The following is a 21,252-nucleotide window of genomic DNA, read 5'->3' as shown; positions in this document are numbered from 1 at the left end:
GGCGAGCGAGCTCCGGGCCGCTGCTAAAGCTGAAGGTGATCCGGCGGCGCAGCCACCGGAATAACCCTCGGAAACTAGGGCTTAGGCTATAAAACCTTGTTTCTGCTCTCTCATAAGAGCTGTTCATCCTGGGAGATAAGTCATTGTGCGCCCGTCTTTTAAAAAAAAAAAAAAAAAAGAAAAAACAACAACAAAAAAACCCTGAGCGGCTCAGCTATTGTCTGCATAAACCCACCTTTGTTCATAGTGCGTTTTCTCAACCGGCAGAGTAAGATTTAAATAAGTAATTGCCGCGCGGAAGGCGCAAGCTAAACGGAACGACGTCCCTGGCTGCGCCGGGAGCGCGGGAGGGTCCCCTCGCTGCGCGGGTGGCTGCCAGCGGGCAGGTCGTGGCGGCTCCCGCGCTTCGTATAGCTCGAGGAGCACCATTGCTGCTCGAGATCCGCCTAAGCGCACTTCAACCGGCAAAAGTATTGGTGCGGCCCAAGAGAAACAGGGGCTGGGAGTTTGAGTTTTAGGGTTTTGGGGGGGATTTTTTTCGTTTGTTTTGGGTTTTGTTGGTTTGGGGTTTTTTTATATATATATTATTATTTTTATTTTGTATTTTTCGGAAGTTTTGGGGTGTTTTTGTGGCTTGGCGTTTGTTTTTTTTTTTTTTTGGTTGGTTTGGGGTTTGGTTTGGTAGTTTGTTGGGTGTTTTTTTTTTAACTGAGAAAGGCAAGAAGTGCAGAACCTGGCCTGGTTTTTTGTTGGGGTTTTTTGTTGGGGTTTTTTTTGTGTTTTTTTTTTTTTTTTTTTTAATCCCAATAATTTAAGGCAAGGATTTTAACTTGGTGTCCCTCCCAAAAACTGGCCCTTACGGGAAAGCCACCGGCACTTCATCCGGAGCCAGCAGGTGGAGCTTGAAGAATAGCAGCAATTTCCCAGCCCATTTGTGCCAGGGCCCATTGAGTGGGAGCTATCTCTGCTCAAATCCTGATTGAATAAAAATTGTTCGTTATGCAAACTGTCTGGTTCAGTACACAGAGGCAGCCCCCAGGCACAGACCCCAAGTCGCTGCTTTCTCTTCCCCCAGATTAAAACATAGGAACTGCTTTGATGTAATCTTATAACAAAGCCTAATGGAAATTTTATATCCTCTGAAGTTGACTGTCATTTCTCATTGCTCCGCTTCCTCTTGTCCTATTAATACTCCGATCCGGAGCGCCGTAGCCGGACTTGCGCTCTGTTTTGCTCTCCAATACGGTATCCTTCCCCCTCCCCGCTTAAGTTTTTATTTATGTTTAAATACTGTTAGATTACATTACGGTATGTTTAATCCCTTGTTTTTTTCCCTGGCTATTTATCACATTAATGGAATGCTGCAGAATATTACATTGTGCAATGTGTTTAAATTGATAAATTGTATTAGAAAAATATTGGATGGGATTTTTAATGGTAAGTGGGGCTTTAGTAGATATATTTTCTCATTAGTAGCCTAACTGCACGCAGACTGCATGAGGCTGGAATGTTAAGGATTTTGGGATACGCTATATTTATGACTTATTTGACTAATTAAGGCACAATTTTATCACAAAGTTTTTCCCAGACTTTGCTGAGCAGGATGAAGGAGGAAAACTTGCCCCAGTGCAGTTACTCTACAACATCAGTTGCCATAACAACTTCATGCAATACTATATTTTTACTTGAAATTCCTTTTAAGACTCAGTTGCTGTAATAATTTGTTTCAGCTGCTAAAAGGCATGTTTCTCTTTGTGGTGGTTTCAAGGCTCTCATTACAGTAACAAAAAAGTGGTTGTGTTAATATAGACTCTTTTCATTTCAACATATGCAAAAGTTCAATAGACTCCAAAAATAGAATTAAAGGGTGGAGGTGATGAATCTGCTATGAAATCTCTTCCAGTCTTTAGGAAAGAGGAACGGGCTTAGCTGGTGAAGGTGAACTTTATTAACGGCCTTAAGGAGAGATGCTGCTGCTGCTGCTACTCCCAACCCGTCACGATCGCGCCCGACGGGAATCTGAAAATGGGACTTCGCGTTGTATATCCCGCTGCCTGGCATCAGACCCACGCCGCTTAGCCCAAACCGGAGACGGCGGGCGTGTTTGCTCTCCCGAAGAGCGGAGGCATCAGCCCGAGCATCTTTTCAGTGATGCTGTTGCTCTTGGAGTGATGGGCGAAGCTGGTCCTGAAGTCTTTGTTCGGGAGGAGAACAGCAGAACGGAGCTTCGGCTCCTCCGAATGCATCTGCGCCTTTAATTCATTAAATAATCACCTCACACCGAACGTATATTGTCTAGGTTTTGGCCACGGGCGTACTAGAAGTGTAAAAACAATTTTCAGGCAGCCTGGAGCGTCGTCTGATTTCTGATTCCGACGTTAATTTAGTGGAAGGCGAGGAGTGCGTGATAAGAAAGTTGCTCGCTTTTATTTTTAACCCTTTCCCGCAGCTTTGGTGACTGTCGCTTGGCTCCAGGAACACGCTGTGCTGGAGCTGCCCCTGCCCGGGAAGCCAGCCTCCCGCTGTTATAAATCCCCCATCTGGCTTTTGGCATCTCAACGGTTGAGGCAGCAAGTCCTCAAACAAGTTCTTGTTCTAGTTCAGCATATGGGCCCTGTTTCTACTGGTGCCAGGCAAATAACAAAGTTTGAAGCTATTTGGTTAATTGAGGCAGGCGCAACACGGCTCCTTTTTTCGCCGTCTCCAGGTCCATGGAGCAAGACGAGGAGATGTCCCCAGGCATTTCTTCTCCGAGGGACGATGCGGAGGCAGGAGGGGAATCTGCTGTCCCCAAAGCTGTCCCTCTGCAGGCTCGACCTCAGCTGGCGTTTCAATTTTTGGTGCTCTTCAAATGCCGATGGATGGTGGCCTTTCTAATTAAAGCCCTTTTGGAGCGGGGTGGTGGTGTTGGGAGTGAAGGAACCGCTTTCCTTCCAGGGCAGGACGAGCCCGTTTGCTCTCTGGAGCCAGAGGGATGCCGAGAGCCACCTCTACTCCTTGGCTCCAGAGCACGGAGAGGAGGAACCCTCGCTGCAGGAAGGAGAAAGCACCAAACCCCTTAAAATCTGTAGGGATCCCACCACTCCGACTCTTTGACATTATTCTGAACCTGGATCTGCCATTTTCCACGTCTCCAGCTGGACCGTAGGCTTCTGATACGATTACGACTGGTTTTTTCCCGCATCGTCCGTCTTTTCGCCGCCCCCCCCCCCCCACCTTTTCTAATCCCCGTTCTCCATGCTGAATTTAAAGAGTTAAAATGGTCATATTTCGCATCCGTTCTCTCTGGCCGGTTCCGACCGCGACCCTTGGAGTTTTAATAACAGCGGAGATGATGGTCATTTAATGCAGCCCCCTGCCTGCAGGAAAAGCTTCATCAAGGTTTTCCTGCAGCCTCCCCCAGGCGGCTCATCTCGTTGCTTAATTGTCCTTATGCTTTCTCACAGCTTCGTGTTTTAACTGTATTTCCCCTCGAACTGCAGCCGCGGTTTGGTGGTGGCTCAGGAGAGCGACCCCTTTACAACTTGGTGGCTGTCAGCCCTGGCTGCGAAATTTGGGCCGGGCGAATTATTTTGGGTGAGTAGAGATGATAGAAAAGGGCATGTCTCACCATGAAAGATGAATCATTCCTTTGCCTTTTTACTCCTTGTTGTAGTAACATTATTCCCGAGGAATTTTTTTGCTATTTATGTGATTGTCAGATGCGATTCCGTCAGAATTACAAAGGAATTCAGCACGAATTAGTGGCCACTTAACGTTATAGAAAGCTGCGATGTAAATGGACTCCATGATCTCATCTACAACTCACTCCTTAGCGGATGCTTCAAGGTAGACTTTTTTTTTTTCCCCCTAAAGTGGTCATAAATCGCAACCAGTCATTGGACTCCCTCCAGTCCTGGAGCAATTACTGGGCCAGTTGGGCTGAAGGGTTTGATCAGGTGTTTTACTAGCAGGATTTTGTTTCACTAAATGAACGTCTCCTAAAGAACCGGGAATGTAATATTTACACGTTAAAGTGCTGCTGTAATGGCACTGCATTTAACTTCGCTAGGAGACCAGGAATCCCGTGGTAAAATGCCTGATAACTGCCGCATTTACCAGGGGAACGAATTTATAGCGGTTGAATTCCTCCGGCAGAACAAAGGGCCGTGTTACGAAAGCACCCTCTTCTCTCTAACAAAAGCTTCGAGCCAGTCCCGTTTCTTGCTCGGGGAGACGACGCTGCGTTGCTTCGCATCATTGCGGTCGTTGCCTTGCCCGGCTGCCTGGAAATATTTGGGAATAAGTAAAAAGGAAAGGGAGGGAGGGAGGGAGGCAGGCAGGGAGGAATGTCATCCTTCTGTTTCGCCCTCCGCGGGGTTGCGTATGAACTTAAATGGCGTTTGGAAATTCCGGGAGAGGTTCTCCGCGGAGAGAAGCGGCTCTTAGGTGCGAGCTGGGCACATGGAGCGGCGATGGAGGTGGGACTCGGATCCGCCTCCTCCCGCCTGGAGTACCCGTCCTCCCGGCAGGAGCAGGAGCGCCCGTGACGCAGCTGCAGAGGCTTCCAAAGACCGTCCCTCGTCCTTGGACCATCCCGTCCCCCACTTTCCATGGCTGGGGCTTGGGACGAGCGCGCTCGCGCCGCAACGCCGTGCCATCTTTACTCCCGGCTTGCGTTAGCCACCTCTGTATAAATAACTTGGGCTCGGCTCTGCGGCTTCCCTTTCCTTCTGTTTTCTTCCATCGGTATTAATAGTAGCTAATTATTGCTTTTACTATTAGGTCATGTGTTGTAAATACACTAAATGCGGTACGCATCCCGCGCGCGCCGGCTTGTGTGCTAATGCCTGGATTCTGCCTCTTAACATGCAGCCTAATTGCCTGCTTGCACTGCGCTGCCTGACGTGCTATTTTTTGGGATAATTGCTCCCAAAGTCTCCGCATTTTAATGTAGCCGGTATTACGTGGTCTAGCTTAAAGGTTGTTCCAAACAAACCTTGGGTCCCATCCCAGAGGAAATCATGTCGGTGCTTCCTGGGGAAAGAAGGGGGCTTTTCCTCCAGCCTTTCTTCCTCCTCCTCTCTTCCTCCTCCTCCTCCTCCTCCTCCCTGCAGCTCGCTGTGCTGGGAACACCGGGATTGCCGAACGCCCTCGGAGCGGAGCCCGGGCGCCATCCCCCAGCCGTCACTCTGCTGCCTGCATCCACGGGTGGCTGCGGGATGAGTCAGTGACAACCTGGTCACTAGTGAAAAATCTTTTTAATTATTTAAGCGCTGGTAAACGCCTGCTCTTATTGGTATGGGCATAAACTGTAGCTTCGCTAATTTTCCTCTTTAATCTCTCCTGGAAGAGCCGAGCGCCTGCTCTCCGTGGCGTTGTGTTTCCCTGAAGAGCACTGCTTTGAAGAAGTCGGCTCCCTGCTCGGGATGCTGATGCGAACGAGTCCCTCAGCAAACAAGTTTCAGGCTTTTACCCTAAAAGCACTCGAGGGTTATTTGCGAGCGTAATGTCACGGCAGCCTGGTGGGAGATGCGCGCCCCGTTCGGTTTTAAACCGCGCAGCGCTGTTAAGCTTCCCAGGTGTGATGTTAGTGCTGATTTTGCCTTTTTCTCTGCTTCCCATCTGGGAGGGCTGGAACGAAGCAGAGCCCCGCTTTGCCTTCCGCGAGGAGAGCGTCTCCTCTGCTGCCGGCTCCACGAGAAACGTTCCCGGTGCTCTCCGTGGGACCTTTAGCTTCCCCCTCTCAGGCCGATAACGTGGAAGCTGCTCCTTTGCAAAGGCAGTGTGGCGCGTGTGGACGCGTTCACTTCGCCAGCCGCTGCCGAAGGTCTAAGCAAGGCACGCGCACGTTGCCGTATTGCCGCGGAAGAGCTAATTTTCCTCCCTTTCCCGCTCTTTGGGACAGAGCGGAACATAGGCGCTCTTTACCCCTTAATTCTTCTGCAGAGCATTGGGACTAATAAAAACCTTTCAGGGTTTTTGATGTGAGAAGCAGCTGATGTTGCGTGCTAAGAAACAAAGATGGGTTTAAAAAGAAAAAGAAAAAAAAAAAAAGCCCCACGTCCTTCTTCCAGTGACAGCCATGGTGAAAACGCTTGCGACCCCCCTCCCGTGGCAGGTGACGCTCTTCTTTGCTTGACTAATTGCATGGGATCCGCATACCTGGGTGGTAACGAGGGACTTGAGCGCCCGGCGTACCCTTTAAATAACAGAACATTGAAGCATCATTGCTTTCATGTTTGTCTACTCGCTTCTAATTATTGAAGGCAGCTGACTTTAAAGCATAGGCCATTTCCTCCCCTTCCTGCGGCGGGGTCATAACAGCTTGTTTATACGCTCCTAAGCTGGTTTGCTGCAACAGATTGTGACTTTAAATAGCAGGTTGCTAAGAGTGAGGTAAGGGTGCCGGGAGAAATGAGCTTTCTCAAAACAAGTCACTTGGTATTTAGGGGAGATGGCAGCAGCAGGCAAAAAAGCATCGGCGGCGAGGTGAAGGATGGGCGGCTGTCATCGGCGTAACGAGAGATATATACGTAGGTATATATGTTCTTTTAGAAAGCAAGAGGGTAGCGTGATGGAGCTGGCTGTGTCCCGGGGGAACCTCTCCCAGGATTTTCCTGGCCCATCTCACGAGACCGCCCCGTTACTAGTTAGTTATTCATCCTCGGCAAATGCCAATAGCTCCTGTTTGGCGTTGGGCTGAATATCAAAAAAGTTGATTCATTGACTTAAAAAAAAAAAAAAAAAACAAAACAAAAACCTACACTGGACAAATGCTAGAAAATATGTGTTGGTAAAGAGGTGGACTGAGTGATGAACATATTTTCTCCCTCTGATGTCTCTGACTCATATGGCCCTAGCTTAGCGCAGATTTTATTATCTTATCAAACAATTAATTACCTACGTCCTTTAATTTCGTATATATGCGGTTTGAGATTGCTGGTTTTGTCTTCAAATGCCTCTTATCCTCTCCCCAGTAGATTGTTGCTGCTAAATAAATGGGATTATTTTCGTGGTGGCCACGCCAGATTTGTTTATACTGCTAAGCCTGCTCCAGGAGTTGGGGTGAAGACGACTCTCAGACTGTCAAATTTAGCTTTACCCCCTTGGATTTAGTCCCTGGCAGGCTTCAGCTAAAGTCTGGGAAAGAAAATTCATTAGATGAACCTCAGCCTGATTTTTCCATGGCTTTGATTTTAATCAAAAGTGCGGATTTGAAATTGTTTTATCATTAGAATCTGTTGGCTGAACGTGGGGCGCGAAGCAATTCCCTCCCCCCCACCCCAACCCCAACCCCGCCTGGTGTAGAGGCGCATCCAGTGTGCTTAGGTAAATCCCAGGCTGAGAGACTGGAAGAGCAGGAAGGGCAGAAATTAGCCCCTGAGGCTTGCAAATGCACTGCAGGCTGATGTCTCTCTGCATTTCAAGGACCCACGTTCAATTGCCAGGCTGTTATTCTGCTTACCCATAATGGGCAAGCTAATCAATTAAAATGGTCCGTCCTTAAGCCGTGGCAGAAGGGAAGGCTTCTTTCAAATAACCGCCTCCCAAGGTCTGAAGGATGCGAGTGAAACATAACACCCTTTTATCTCCGAATCTGCAAAATCAAGGCAGTACGTTTATCCCGGGTACCCGGCAGCAGAGGGAAGAGGAATTGAAGGGAAGCTCTTTAGTAGGTTACTAAGGAGTGGTTTTTGCGTACGGCGGTGGAGCTGGTTTTCTCTGAAGACCAATTTATACAAGCCCCAGCGACTGCAGCGAGCCTGTAACTCCCAAACCTCAGGGCTGCGGCTCAGCATCCTGACAGGAGATGCTGGAGGAGGGTGGGACCTGTTCTCTCGGAAGGAGGAAGCCTGCGCCTTTTCGGAGCTCGCCTGCCCGCCGTTTCTCTAACGCTTTGCCGACGGGATCCACCCTGAGTGTAATACGGTTGGATTTTAAAGAGCTTTGCTCTCCAGGCCAGCGCGGTGCCTAACTCGCACCCAACTTCCTTGTGAATGAAAAATAATAAAAATAAGAATAGTTAGCCAGGCCGTCTGCGTGCTGCTTTGGGTAAGCTGTTGGGGTGTGCTGACCGCAGCGGCATCCTCCGGGTAAAAGTATAGCGTTTAGCTCCCGAGGCTGCAGGTAACCCCTCCCTGCGTGCCCAAAATCCGCTGCCTGACAGACGGCGATTTCCCTTGCTCGCAGGCAGGACGAGGTCGAAGCGTCCCGTTGCCCGGGACCCGGTGTAAATCGAGGCTAATTGGGGCTGGAATTGGCCATGGCGGTGATGTAAGGAGCGGCGTAAGGCAGAGGTGAAGCCAGACCCTTACGCCCGGCTCCTGCCTGCTCGCTGGATTCTGCAGAGACATCAGCACTTCCAGCAACAAAAGAAAGTAGGTCAGAGCCAGGTCCCCGTCCCCCCCCGGGCCTGCGCGCTGGAAGCACATGTGTTGGATTACACGCCTGCAGATGGAAGCAGGAGCGACTGTGATGGTGGTTGGGTTTGTTTTGTTTTCTTTTCTTTTCTTTTTCCTTTGGGAAGGTGCACGGAAAAGCAATTCGGCGCTGCGCGGCGTGCCGGTTGCGCTGGCTCCCTCGCCGTGTGGGTTTTCTTGGAGCTGCTGCGTCCCCGATGCCTGGGGAGCTCGGGGACCCGTCAATAGCGTGGAGGGGGAGCTGCTGCCCCCCTTCCCCGGCGGTGGGTGCGAGGATGCCGGCGGCACCCGGGTGTGCTCCTGGTCCCCTGCCCATCCCCTGGTACCCCGGTCCTGTGCCTTTCCTCGCCTTGCTGCAGCCGCGGAACTCCAGTTCTACTTGAACGATTACCCAACACGTTAATTGGGACTCCCGCTATGATTAGAAAGAAATTTCAGATTAAGCCCGCCATGCTGTATAGCTCAGGAAGAAAACATCTCTTTATAAACACAGCAGGAATGTGGGGACTCCATTATTATTATTTTCTTTTAACTTTGAGGAAACTGGCTCCGGCTGCTGTTTTGACCACGAGGAGACAAGTGCGGCAGTCACTCCGCTATGGTCAGAGCTAAGCGGAAGGGTTGCTTGCAGGGAGATAAGATGGCAGGGTGTCTTTCCTCTTTCTTTTTTTTTTTTTTTTTTTCCCTGATGTGATAATCATAATGGATTTATCTCTGTAGACTTCAGATCCCGTCTACGTGGGTCTCCGCAGGCCCTGCTGCTCTGGGGCAGATCTCAGAGGAGCTCGTAGGTTGGACAAACCAGGCGAGTGGGCAAGTACGGCCCCAGATCTGAGGAGCAAAATAGGGTATTTAGCATATTTAATTCATGACACGACCCTTGCAGTGCTGTAGTCGGCCAGCTCTGAAAGCGTCTGCGTCTTCAGCTTGCCGTGTCCCTGGGAGAGTCCTCAGGTGAGCATCGTTGGGTCGTTGGTCCTGCTTTGCTAATCAGAAGGACGCTGATGGCCAGGTGAAGTGTTCCGAGGCTAACGCTGACCTCTTAAACCCTCAAATATTTGCTCTATTTATTTTCAATTTGGAAGGCTGTAACGTAGCTTGCGGTCAGAAATCCCGCCCTCCTCCACCCGGACGCTGCCTTCTGATGGGGAGTATCGTCTGAGGGCGTCTTCTCCTCGCGCGAGGCTCTCTGCTAGCCGCGTTTGAGGCTAGGACCCGCCGTAAATCCCTCCTGCGCGGCGGGGGCAGGGGGACCCTCACCCTGCCCATCGCACAGCGGGGCTGGGGGCGGGGGGACACACCACCTCCAGCCCCTCCGCAGCATCAGGAGATAACCGGGGACGGTCGATAGCCGGCGCGTGAAACGCCGCAGGTCTGCAGCATCCCGGCCCTGCCTTCGCTCCGTGCTGGACTCGCTGTAGGCGAGGGCAGCGGGAGATTATCCCCCGCTTCCCCCCCCAGCTTTTTTTTTTTTTTCCCTTTTTTTTTTTTTTTTTTCCCTTTAAACTTACCTTTTGGTGTTCCAGCTGAAGCAGCATGAGGCGAGTAAACTCCACCGCTCAAAATAAGAGTGGATAAGCTCAGTTTACTTGCATTTATTCATGACTTCACCACTCCACTGGGGCCTGAAAATCAGAGCCAAAAGGAACTGCAGTGAAAATTGGCCTACATGCAATGGCTTTAAATAATCTGCCCTTTTGCTCTAGTTCTGTGTTGAGATGTGCTGGAAGCCTGAGGAGCTGGGATCTGACTTGATGTAGGAGCCGCTTTTTGGTTTCTTGCCCCGGTGTTTGAAGCTGCTGTTGGTTTTTCTGTAAACAGCGTAACTTGGGGGAAGTTACACAGCGGGGGGGGGGAAGAAAAAAAAAAGAATCCGAGAATCGCTGTATTTAGTGGCATGACTCGAAATTATCAGAATCAGCACAACGAATTAGCTTTCATTGGCGAGGATGTGGAAAATAAGAGAGAAAACAGAAATGAAGTGATTAGCATATGTGACAAATATTGACACCCGGGGACAGGGGATGATACTGGACTGAAAAACATAGTTCCGCTGGAAGGAGAACGGTTCGTGTTAATGGAGGATTGGGTTTTTTTGTTTGCAGTTGCGTTTGTGCAGGCTGCTAAGGCAGACGCCATTCCCAGATGAGGCGCGGAACACGCACGTGCCCGACACTTGCACCAGGCAGGGAAGGAGTCACGCAAGCCGTCGGAGAGCCCAGCACGCCGGGTGAGGCTCGGCTCCGGCATCCGAGCAGAAATAGAAATGGATCCAGCTGCAAACCAGGTCACTGCCGCTCTTGCGCTTTTTCTCTTGGGCCCCCTTGAATCACATCACGATTTCTTCCCCCCTCCAGCTCCCTGCAGCTGGGATTACTTTTCACGTACTCTGCTCACATAATTGCCTCTAATAATTTCTCAGCTGTCTTTCCTTCATTCTTGAGTCAAATATGACCACCTTTCCTTTTTTTTTTTTTTTTTTTTTTTTTTGTCCCCCCCCTCTACAAGGCTGAACGCACCCGCTCCAGCCTGCACGTATCCTCTCTGTCCTGCTGCTCCTGCCTCTCCCGCGCGCTTCCCTCCTCTCTCGCTGATCTTGAGAGTTACCATCTCCCTTCCTGGAGACGGCTGAGGGGGGATCTTATCAATGCTTATAAATACTGAAAGGGTGGGTGTCAGGAGGATGGGGCCAGGCTCTTCTCAGTGGTGCCCGGGGACAGGACAAGAGGCAATGGGCACAAACTTGACCATAGAAGTTCCATCTCAACATGAGGAGGAACTTCTTTGCTGTGAGGGTGGCAGAGCCCTGGCAGAGGCTGCCCAGAGAGGTGGGGGAGTCTCCGTCTCTGGAGACATTCCAACCCCGCCTGGACGCGTTCCTGTGCCACCTGCTCTGGGTGACCCTGCTCTGGCAAGGGGTTGGATGGGGTGATCTCCAGAGGTCCCTTCCGACCCCCGCCGTTCTGTGGTTCTGTGAGATCATAGAATGATAGAATGTGTTGGGTGGGAAGGGACCTCTAAAGGCCATCTAGTCCAACCCCCCCCGCAGTGAGCAGGGACATCTTCAACTAGATCAGGTTGCTCAGAGCCCCATCCAGCCTGGCCTTGCATGTCTCCAGGGACGGGGCCTCCGCCACCTCTCTGGGCAACCTGGGCCAGTGTCCCACCACCCTCAGTGGACAGAACTTCTTCCTAATGTCTCATCTAAACCCACCCTGCTCTCGTTTAAAACCGTTGCCCCTCGTCCTATGGCTACATGCCCTCGCAAACAGCCCCTCCCCAGCTTTCCTGCAGGCCCCCTTCAGGGACTGGAAGGGGCTGGAAGGTCTCCCCGGAGCCTTCTCTTCTCCAGGCTGAACCCCCCCAGCTCTCTCAGCCTGTCCTCACAGCAGAGGGGCTCCAGCCCTCGGGTCATCTTTGTGGCCTCCTCTGGACCCGGCTGATGGCGAGTTCTTCCTTAGCCTCGGTGGGCTGTGCAGATCACGTCCTTGGCCAGTCCCAGCGCTGCGGGGAAGGGGCTCCGACAAGCACGCGGGATGATGGAGTATCAGAAAAGATGCTGTAAGGCAGGGCTGCCCTGTGTCTCCCGGCACGCCTTTGTTATCTGCATGCTTGCACCAAATTTTCCGGGCAGTGCTGTGCCGGCAGCGCACGTGGAGGATGATTTCATAGTTTTCTTATGTTTTGCTCTGTGGAACAACCCTTCCAGCCGCACGGCGAAGCCGGTGGTCGGGGTCCTGCCACGCCAGCTGAAGCGCCAGCAAGTCGAGGCAGGCTGTTAGCATCCCGTGGTATATTTAGTTCAGGTTTAACGGGGGCTCCATATGTGTGTGTGTGTTCTCTTGTTTCCTTTTGCTTTCTACGTGCTAAGTAGATGCAGGAAGGAGTCGCGAAGTCTTCCCGCGACGGCGAGGATGCGGTTTCGCCGCTCCACGTGCCGCTCGCCTTTGGGGGGCTGCTTCCCTGAGCTGTGCCTTTAGAAAAGTATTAAGAGCTGGAGAGGAGCAAGTGTCCCGGGGTCTCCTTCTATCAGGAACCCCTGAAAACGTGATAAGGTCTCTCCAGTGACAGGGATTCTCCTGGGGGACAGGGCACGCAGGGCTGGGAATGGTGCCCCTGCAGGCAGCCAACTGACTGCTGATGGGTTTCGCATGTTTGGTCCTTCCCGGGACCCTTGGGCAGGGTACGCGCCAAAAGGGGTCACTCTGCTTTTCCTTTTAATTTTCTTTTTAAATTTTTTTATATTTTAGAAGGAGGTTAATGCACGAGTTGAAAATAATACAGGTACTCTCTGAACTGTGTCCAGCTGGAGTGCCGTGTCCAGTTCTGGGCTCCCCGGTTGAAGAAGGCCAGGGAACTGCTGGAGAGGGGACAGCAAAGGGCTACCGAGGTGCTGAGGGGACTGGAACACCTCTCTGATGGAGAAAGGCTGAGGGGTTTGGGTCTCTTCAGTCTGGAAAAAAGACGGCTGAGGGGGGATCTTATCAATGCTTATAAATACTGAAAGGGGGGGTGTCAGGAGGATGGGGCCAGGCTCTTCTCAGTGGTGCCCGGGGACAGGACAAGGGGTAACGGGCACAAACTTGACCATGGGAAGTTCCATCTCAACGTGAGGAGGAACTTCTTTACCCTGAGGGTGGCAGAGCCCTGGCACAGGCTGCCCAGAGAGGTGGGGGAGTCTCCGTCTCTGGAGACATCCCAACCCCGCCTGGACGCGTTCCTGTGCCACCTGCTCTGGGTGACCCTGCTCTGGCAGGGGGTTGGGCTGGGTGATCTCCAGAGGTCCCTTCCCACCCCCACCATTGTGTGGTTCTGTGATTAACTCCCAGAAGGGTTGAACAAGGTTTATTCTGGACAGTCCACCTAGAAACGCTTCCTTCAAGCAGACCTGTGAGAAGCCAAGACCTTTGATTACAGGATATTTTAGCTGTAGAAGGATTGACTGAGGGAATAACTACGAAAACCTTTTCCGGGGAGAGCAATTTGTATGCGCTATTGAGAAACCAGGTCTGAGGGAAGTTTCACTAGGTCTGTAGGGAAAAAAAAAAACCCCACACAATCAACCAAGTCACGCTGGTAGGCTCGAAGGAGAGGTGTTAAATCTTGGCTGCGAGGTGGGGAAGGTGCAGCACAAAGTCCTGTGCTGAGGATGCTGCGGTTCCTGCCCGCAGGAGCCGCGGGGTGGAGGGGGATCAAATGAAACCGGTGCAGCTCAAATTGAAGCGAACAAAATCCCTCTCCGGGCACGGCAGCCCTTGCCGGGAGCGGGACCTGCTTTTCTGGGAAATAAAGCGTACTGACGTGGGGGAAGAAATGGAAATCTTTCCGGGCGAGTCAGCAAATAGCTGAGAGTTTTGTTATTCTTTAACGGCCTCGGAAATCCGCAGGAACAATTCCGTATTTTAATAGAAGCGTTTTGCTTTTGACCCTGCGTGGCAGAGCCGCCTCTGAAAAGCAGGAGTTGAGCTTTTACTGTTTCCGTCTCATTTTGGTTTACCTCCGTCTCCATGTTGGTGTGTTTTTTTTGTTTGTTTGTTTTTGGTTTTTTTTGTTTGTTTGTTTTTTAACTCTTCTGTCCCCTGGGCAGGTGGGGGCAGGCAGCTGCGGGCACAATGCTCGCTGCGGGGGCAGCAGGACCTGGTGTTGGCAGGGTGGAGGGGACAGAGGGGGACAGCACGCCCAGAAGACGTTCTGGTGGCCAGAACATTCTTGCTAATCACGATTCGGTATTTTGGCAGCAACAAGGTGCCTCCGTTAAGTGTTGGCTGTAAGTACAAAAGTTCTGGGCTCCCCGGTTGAAGAAGGCCAGGGAACTGCTGGAGAGGGGACAGCAAAGGGCTACCGAGGTGCTGAGGGGACTGGAACACCTCTCTGATGGAGAAAGGCTGAGGGATTTGGGTCTCTTCAGTCTGGAAAAAAGACGGCTGAGGGGGGATCTTATCAACGCTTATAAATACTGAAAGGGGGGTGTCAGGAGGATGGGGCCAGGCTCTTTTCAGTGGTGCCCGGGGACAGGACAAGGGGTAACGGGCACAAACTTGACCATGGGAAGTTCCATCTCAACAGGAGGAGGAACTTCTTTACCCTGAGGGTGGCAGAGCCCTGGCAGAGGCTGCCCAGAGAGGTGGGGGAGTCTCCGTCTCTGGAGACATTCCAACCCCACCTGGACACGTTCCTGTGCCACCTGCTCTGGGTGACCCTGCTCTGGCAGGGGGTTGGACTGGGTGATCTCCAGAGGGCCCTTCCGACCCCTGCCATTCCGTGATTCTATGAAAATAGCCCCGGTCTGCCGGAGCTTCCCGGTGACAGCGATGCTTCTGTCCCTGAGCGAGATCAAGCCTTGGGTTGCAAAACACAGACTCCTGCCTGGACCCTGGGCGGCTTTCCCTGGGCGACGACCCGGGTGCCTTCATCTGAATGAGACGCGTAACTTCAAACCCATGATTTAGCATCACCCTTTAGCTGGAAAATGCAGAATTCAAAGCATCTGGCGGCGGGTACTGCAGTGTTTTGTGAGGAGGAGACCGCAAACAAATTGAGAGAAGAAATGGAAAAGAGAAAGGAAATGTCGAGTAATTTCAGGAAGCCTTTTACAAAGCGGATGGCGAACAACGCCTGCCCGACCCTCTGCCTGTCTGCGGCGCAAGGGCTTTGACAACCGACTCCCCGAGAGCGGGGAGCGCAGTAAGCTGTCCATAAATCAAAAGCACCGAGACTATCAAATTTGTTTATTACTTGGGGTTGTGACACTGGGTTGGAGTCGGTGTAGCTATTTTGTTTCGTTTCTTCTAGCCGTGCTCCCGAAAAAGAAAAGATTTGTTGGAACATGACTGTACCGTTACCTTTATCCTTTGATTCTTTTTTTCTTTTTTTTTTCTTTTTTTTTTTTTTTTTCCAGAAGACGGCGAGCGAGCCGCGGTGGAGCTGGTGGTGTTAATGTTCTGCAGCAGGAGTGAAATAGCCTGGAGATGTGCAGCGAGAGCAGGGGCGTGCGCCCTAAATAGGAGGGTTAAACAGGGCTTATTCGGAGGAAAGCGGTAATTGCAGCTTGTGTGAAGCAGTAATATTCTTTTGTGCATTATTTACCCAGGAACATCTGCTAATACATATACATTCTCCGGTGCGTGTAAACAACTTGTGCAGGAAGAGGATTAGGAGATTTATAAAAAAATTAGAAGCAAGTTAAAAGGGCAATTAGAAGAGCAGAAAGAGATATTGAGCAGTGAATTAGGGAGGGTATTTTAACACACAATCAGAGCTTCCCGAGACGTATTCAGAGCAGAGAGAAGGTAAAAGAGAAAATTGGCCAATTACGAAATGATAGCGGGGAATTGGTGACATGGGAGAAGGTAATGGCTGATTTGTTAAACCGTTATTTTGATTCTGTTTGCACAAAGGAGGAAGAGGATGGAGGGCAGCTCCGGAAAGGACTCAGGTTTGTGCGGATGAGGGTGGGGATGAGCCCGGGAACCTGCAGAGAGAGAAAGACGTGTCCGCAGAGCGGTTGGGCATGGGGAGGATTTCACCCGTATTCACGGGTTGCGAGGGGAAAAAATGGATTCTAGTGAGCGGCTCCTTCCAGCGAGGAGCCGGGTAGTTGTAATTCTTGCTTTTGTTCGCCTAATTGGCCGCTTTTGAGCCGGGGCCAGGGACTGAGGTGGTCACTGAGATGAAAGGACCTTCTCCTCTGTGAAGGCGGTCTCTCCGGGAGAGGGGAAGACGGAGTGTATTGGGAGACAGCGAGATGGATGGGGACTCCGGAGGGGTGCTTCTCCCGGGGCTGCTTTTATGTGGGTGGAGAGATGGTTTGGCTCGCCGGCAACGCCAGCGTGACACCTTCCCAAAAACACACAGTGCAAAACGTGAGCGCCGCTGCAGCCCTCCCTGTCCTGTTTTCGCAGTTTTCTGTTTTCATCCGCAAGCTCCGAGGTGGTCAGCAATACGAGAGCATCCCTGTAATCAACCTTCCCATCAGCATCCGCTGGTGTCGGCGATCTCACGGTTCACCAAAGCAGTCGGGGGCTGCTGGATGTAGAAGAGGGCTGGTGGAACGCAGGAATGATGCCAACCTACAAGACCTCAAGGAGACAGGAAACAATGGAAAGGGAAATATTCGTGGTCGCGCAACGGGAAATGGGATCTTGGGGAGTGTTCCCAGGGGTGTGGTTGAAGCTAAGACCAGGGGAGCATCCACAGATGGAGGAGTTAGGGAAGGGTGAACTTGAAGGACCACGACAAGTGTTATTTCGCTTACGAGAAATGTGAAGTGATGCTTTTGTTCTGCTCTGTCCCTCGAAAGGTTGGTGGTTGGACTAGGTCATAGAATCATAGAATCTTCGTGGTTGGAAAGGACCTTTGAGATCATCGAGTCCAACCAAACACCCTACAATCTCTGCCACTAGAGCATGCCCTGAAGTGCCACATCTAGACGTTTCTTAGATACCTCTAGGGATGGTGACTCCACCACCTCCCTGGGCAGGCTGTTCCAGTGCCTGACCACGCTTTCAGTAAAGTAATTCTTCCTAATATCTAATCTAAACCTCCCCTGACGCAACTTCAGACCATTTCCTCTGGTCCTGTCATTATTCACCTGGGAGAAGAGGCCAACACCCACCTCTCTCCAGCCTCCTTTCAGGTAGTTGTAGAGGGCAATGAGGTCTCCCCTCAGCCTCCTCTTCTCCAAGCTAAACATGCCCAGCTCCCTCAGCCTCTCCTCATGTGACTTGGTCTCCAGACCCCCCACCAGCTTGGTAGGTCCCCTCCAACCTAGGCAATTCTGTGATTCTATGAAAGGGGGGTACATGTCGCAGGGCAACTTTCTGAGACAAAGGAAATAATTTGGAATTGGTGCCGGGGGGGGACACAAGTGTTGTCTGGGAAGCGATGGGGAATATGGGAGAAACTGTGGACTTGTGGTCTTGGTTTAGGCTGATAAACTAAAAATTTATTCTCAATATCCAAGAGGTGTTCGGTTCTCATCCTACCTGGGAGGATAAAAGAGATGCAGCGTCACATGGTTTGTGTTTTCAAAGCAGGTACGAAAAGCTCCATGTTAGCAATTATGGGATGAAATTGTGGAAAAGCGGTACAACGGAGAGAAAATTGGCTCTGACTCAGGAAACAGGATTCTGCCGCTGGGGATGAGTTTCCAGAGGCACAGTCTGGGGTCTCTTCTGGGTTCTCTGGCATTTATTTTTTTTTAATGGAAAGGATTTGCATGCACAGCCCAAAGTTAGAGCATTAAAGCTGACGGATGTGAAGGAGAGGAAGGCAGCCGCAATGACGAGGACTCGTCTCGTCTGCCAGAGCAGTGCATGGTGCGGGCGGCAGACCGGAGAATGCTAAAGGAACGGGAAACCGATGAGCAAATAAATGCTCAAGTGACACGTTTCCCAAGGGAGGCATTTAGAGCTTGCAGCCGAGCTGTGGGGAGCTATCGGCAACGTCTAACCACGTCTGCGACAGGCAGCCTGTCTGCCCGCACCCCAGAGAGGGGAATCGATGCACGTCCAAAGGTTGAGCTTGCGACAGTGAATGGCACCAGTTGACGGCCGATCCCCCCTGGCTGGGACAGGGAGCGGTGGCAGGGCCAGGGTAGCCCAAGCGGAGCTGTGGAGCACGGAGGGGTTTAGGTTTATAGAATCACGGAATCACTTAGGTTGGAAAAGACCTTTAAGATTACCAAGTCCAACCATTGACCCAGCTCTTCCAAGTCCACTACTAACCCATGTCCCTCAGCACTGCATCTACCCATCCTTTAAATCCCTCCAGGGATGGCGACTCCACCGCTTCCCTGGGCAGCCTCTTCCGATGCTTGACGACCCTTTCAGTGTAGTAGAAATTCTTCCTAATATCCATCCTAAACCTCCCCTGGCACAACTTGAAGCCGTTTCCTCTTCTCCCATCGCCTGTTCCTTGGGAGAAAAGACTGACACCCCCCTGGCTACCCCCTCCTTTCAGGGAGCTGCAGAGAGCGAGAAGGTCTCCCCTCAGACTCCTCCAGGCTGAACACCCCCAGCTCCCTCAGCCGCTCCTCACCAGACTCCTGCTCCAGACCCCTCACCAGCTCCGTTGCCCTTCTCTGGACCCGCTCCAGCCCCTCAATGTCCCTCGTGTCGTGAGGGGCCCAAAACTGGGCACAGCCCTCGAGGTGGGGCCTCACCAGTGCTGAGCACAGGGGGCAATAAGTGCCCTAGTCCTGCTGGCCACACTATTCCTGATACAGGCCAGGATGCTGTTGGCCGCCTTGGCCACCTGGGCACTCTACTGGCTCATATTCAGCTGTCTGTTGACCAACACCCCCAGGCCCTTTTCCACCAGGCACCTCTCCAGCCACTCTGCCCCAAGCCTGTAGCATTCACGGGGTTGTTGTGACCCAGGTGTGGGACCCGGCCCTTGCCCTTTTTAAATCTCATCCCATTGGCCTTGGCCCATCGATCCCACCTGTCCAAATGGGAGCACGTGGACCTCAGCCCAGCGTTGCCTCAGGGTGGCCATGGTGCTTACCACCCCCTCGGGGGGTTCAGCCCTTTACCCCAGGCACCTCCCTGTCAAACCTTTGGTGTCTGGGAGAGATTCTGATTAAATCCCAAATTTCTCCAACTTATCTGCGGCCTGAGCCAGGCTGTCTCTGGCAAGTCATGGTTATACCTGCGTCCGCTCGACTGGAGAGATGCGTGCTTTGCGGTTGTGGGGAGCGCGTCTTCGGAGAAGAGGGGATTGATGCCAGCCCTCAGAGCAACATTCAAAATGCATGAAGACATGCTGTGTGAAGGGATGGGGGAAAAACCACACGAGAGTGAACCAGGGGCCGTGGCAGAGCTGAACCATGTAGCTGGGCCGTTAGTTATTGAGGCTACGTGTCAGAGCATGCCATAAAAATTTAGTTTATCCTCAAAGAGCTGTGGTTGTGGAGGAAGGATGGGCGCAGGGAGGGATGGCTGCGCAGGGGAAGGCAGGAGGAACGTCAGAAACCCATAGTCCATGTCAAGCGACACCTCCTATTTAGCAGTGTATCGTGTCTCCCTTCTGGTTTTTAAACAGTAGCCTTTATTGCCAGGCGTTAGAGCGCTTGATTGACAAGGCTTGTAATACACCGTGGAGTTGCCTTTATTTTTCCTACGTGTTAAAGGAAAAGATACTAAAAATACAATTATGGTTTTGAGCCAGGCGTAGTCCGTTCTAATATAATTCATCTCAAAGAGTATCCATCGTGCCTGCTGCACCCAAATCATTTATAAAACATTAGCATCTCCTGTGCTGACATTTCACTCCTATATTACAGGAGTTACACGTAGACTTAAAAAAAATTAATAAAGTGCTTCTCTTCTTCATTCTCCCACTGAGAGCTTTGATTTCCAAAGTATGAAATGAAATAACCAACATAACAACATTCTCCACTTCTGAGGGACAGTGCCAGACTCATTCAGTTGCTATTGGTTATAGAGAGTAGGACGTGAGGGAGCTATTTCAGATCACGGATTATTTGTTCTGGCTGCATTGGACATCCCTTTAGTGGAGCTTTAGAGCCCTGTAGACAGAAAAGTTTGGGTAGGAGCTGGAAGGGAGAGGGCTTGATGAAGTAACCTCTTCCTTTCTCCTCTCCAGAGTTACTCCCGCTATTCCCCAAGAAGGGTGTTTAAAAGTGAAGCATCCAAGCCCCTGCCTCTCCTCGCTTGCGAGACGGACAGAAGACGCCGTGCCCCCCCAGCTGCCAGCTCCCAGCGCCCAACCGCTCTTAAAAATAAACGTATCGGGGAATTTTCTTCCTCTTTTTTTGCTCGGGAGTTTCCCTTTTCATTTCCCAGATACCTCCAGGGGGATCTGCCGCTGTGCGAACACCCTCTCCCCATCCCCAAAGCGGTTGGGGGGTGCGGATTTTCCGACCTGGCCCGTTCTTCCCGAAGCTAGTGGTGTGTCTCGTGGGGAAACACGAGCCGTCGCCTTTTGGGCGTTCCAGCCCCACACGTGAGCCACGGGCTCGAGACGTGCCGCCGCCGCTGGGGTATCGTCACGAAATGAACAGCAGCCTTTTCTTGTCCAAGATCACTTTTATTTCCCTTGTTTCATTAACCTCAGTGTCTGTCTGGTCTCACACAGCTACGCTGACGAGGAAGTCACGCCGACTGCGGAATTCGGGCAGCGCCTCCCCGAGCCCGTGGGCTGCCGCCGGCTCTGCCGTGCCCCCGACCGGCAAACGCATCCCTCCGCCGCGGGGGTTAACTCGGGATGAAGGGAACAAGCAGATCTGCTCCCTCTCCTCCACCTAGCCGCAACCCCCTTCCTACGGCTCTCTTGGACCGTTTATTTTCCTCTCCTATGGCGAACCAGGAACCCTGGGCACTGCGCTTCTCGCCCGGCCCCTCTGAGCTGTAGTTTTCCCCCTTCTCTGACTCTTCCCTTGACGCAACCTGTTCATTTTTAAGAAACGAAACCTCTCCCGACGCTGTCAGGACTATCTGCAGCCTTGGGAACTGCTCCTTGCTGCCCCAGTGAAAACCTTAGTCCAGCTATAAAGGTCCTCACGCCACCGCCACGGCTGGGAAGCCCCTCTCTCTCTCCATCCCCAAAAAAGCCCCTCTCCTCCCCGGGGCCTCGCAGCGCTCTCCGGAGACAGAGCACTATGGCTCTAGTTATTTGCACTAATTAATCTCTCTCTCTCTCCCCGCTCCGGTTACAAATTAGGATGTAAGGGTGAGTTTCGGCTCTCTGGATACGGACTTTGCGGCATGGCGTACAACCATTCCCCCCCACCAACGCCCCCCCCCCCACCCCTCCCAAAATTTAGTGCTTTGAATTGCTGAGAACATTGGTCCGCTGTGGTTCCCCCCCCACCCCAGCCCCGCGCGTA

The 21,252-nt window shown here is 51.8% G+C and overlaps 1 protein-coding gene across 1 annotated transcript in view; it reads left to right on the top strand.

Annotated features, from left to right (window-relative positions):
* The window catches only part of RPA1 (replication protein A1), a 43,676-nt gene extending 33,008 nt beyond the window's left edge, over positions 1 to 10,668 (top strand). Inside the window, exon 16 of the mRNA XM_063340368.1 lies at positions 10,508 to 10,668. Within this exon, the coding sequence (XP_063196438.1) occupies positions 10,508 to 10,636 (129 nt within the window). The 3' untranslated portion in view covers positions 10,637 to 10,668. The remainder of the gene's footprint in view (positions 1 to 10,507) is intronic.
* The last annotated feature ends 10,584 nt before the right edge of the window (positions 10,669 to 21,252 follow it).

Source organism: Chroicocephalus ridibundus, chromosome 7 (assembly GCF_963924245.1).
Source record: "Chroicocephalus ridibundus chromosome 7, bChrRid1.1, whole genome shotgun sequence".
Lineage (NCBI taxonomy): Eukaryota > Metazoa > Chordata > Aves > Charadriiformes > Laridae > Chroicocephalus > Chroicocephalus ridibundus.
The sequence above is the reverse complement of the archived record's forward strand: the minus strand, read 5'-3'. Positions and strand labels throughout refer to the sequence as shown.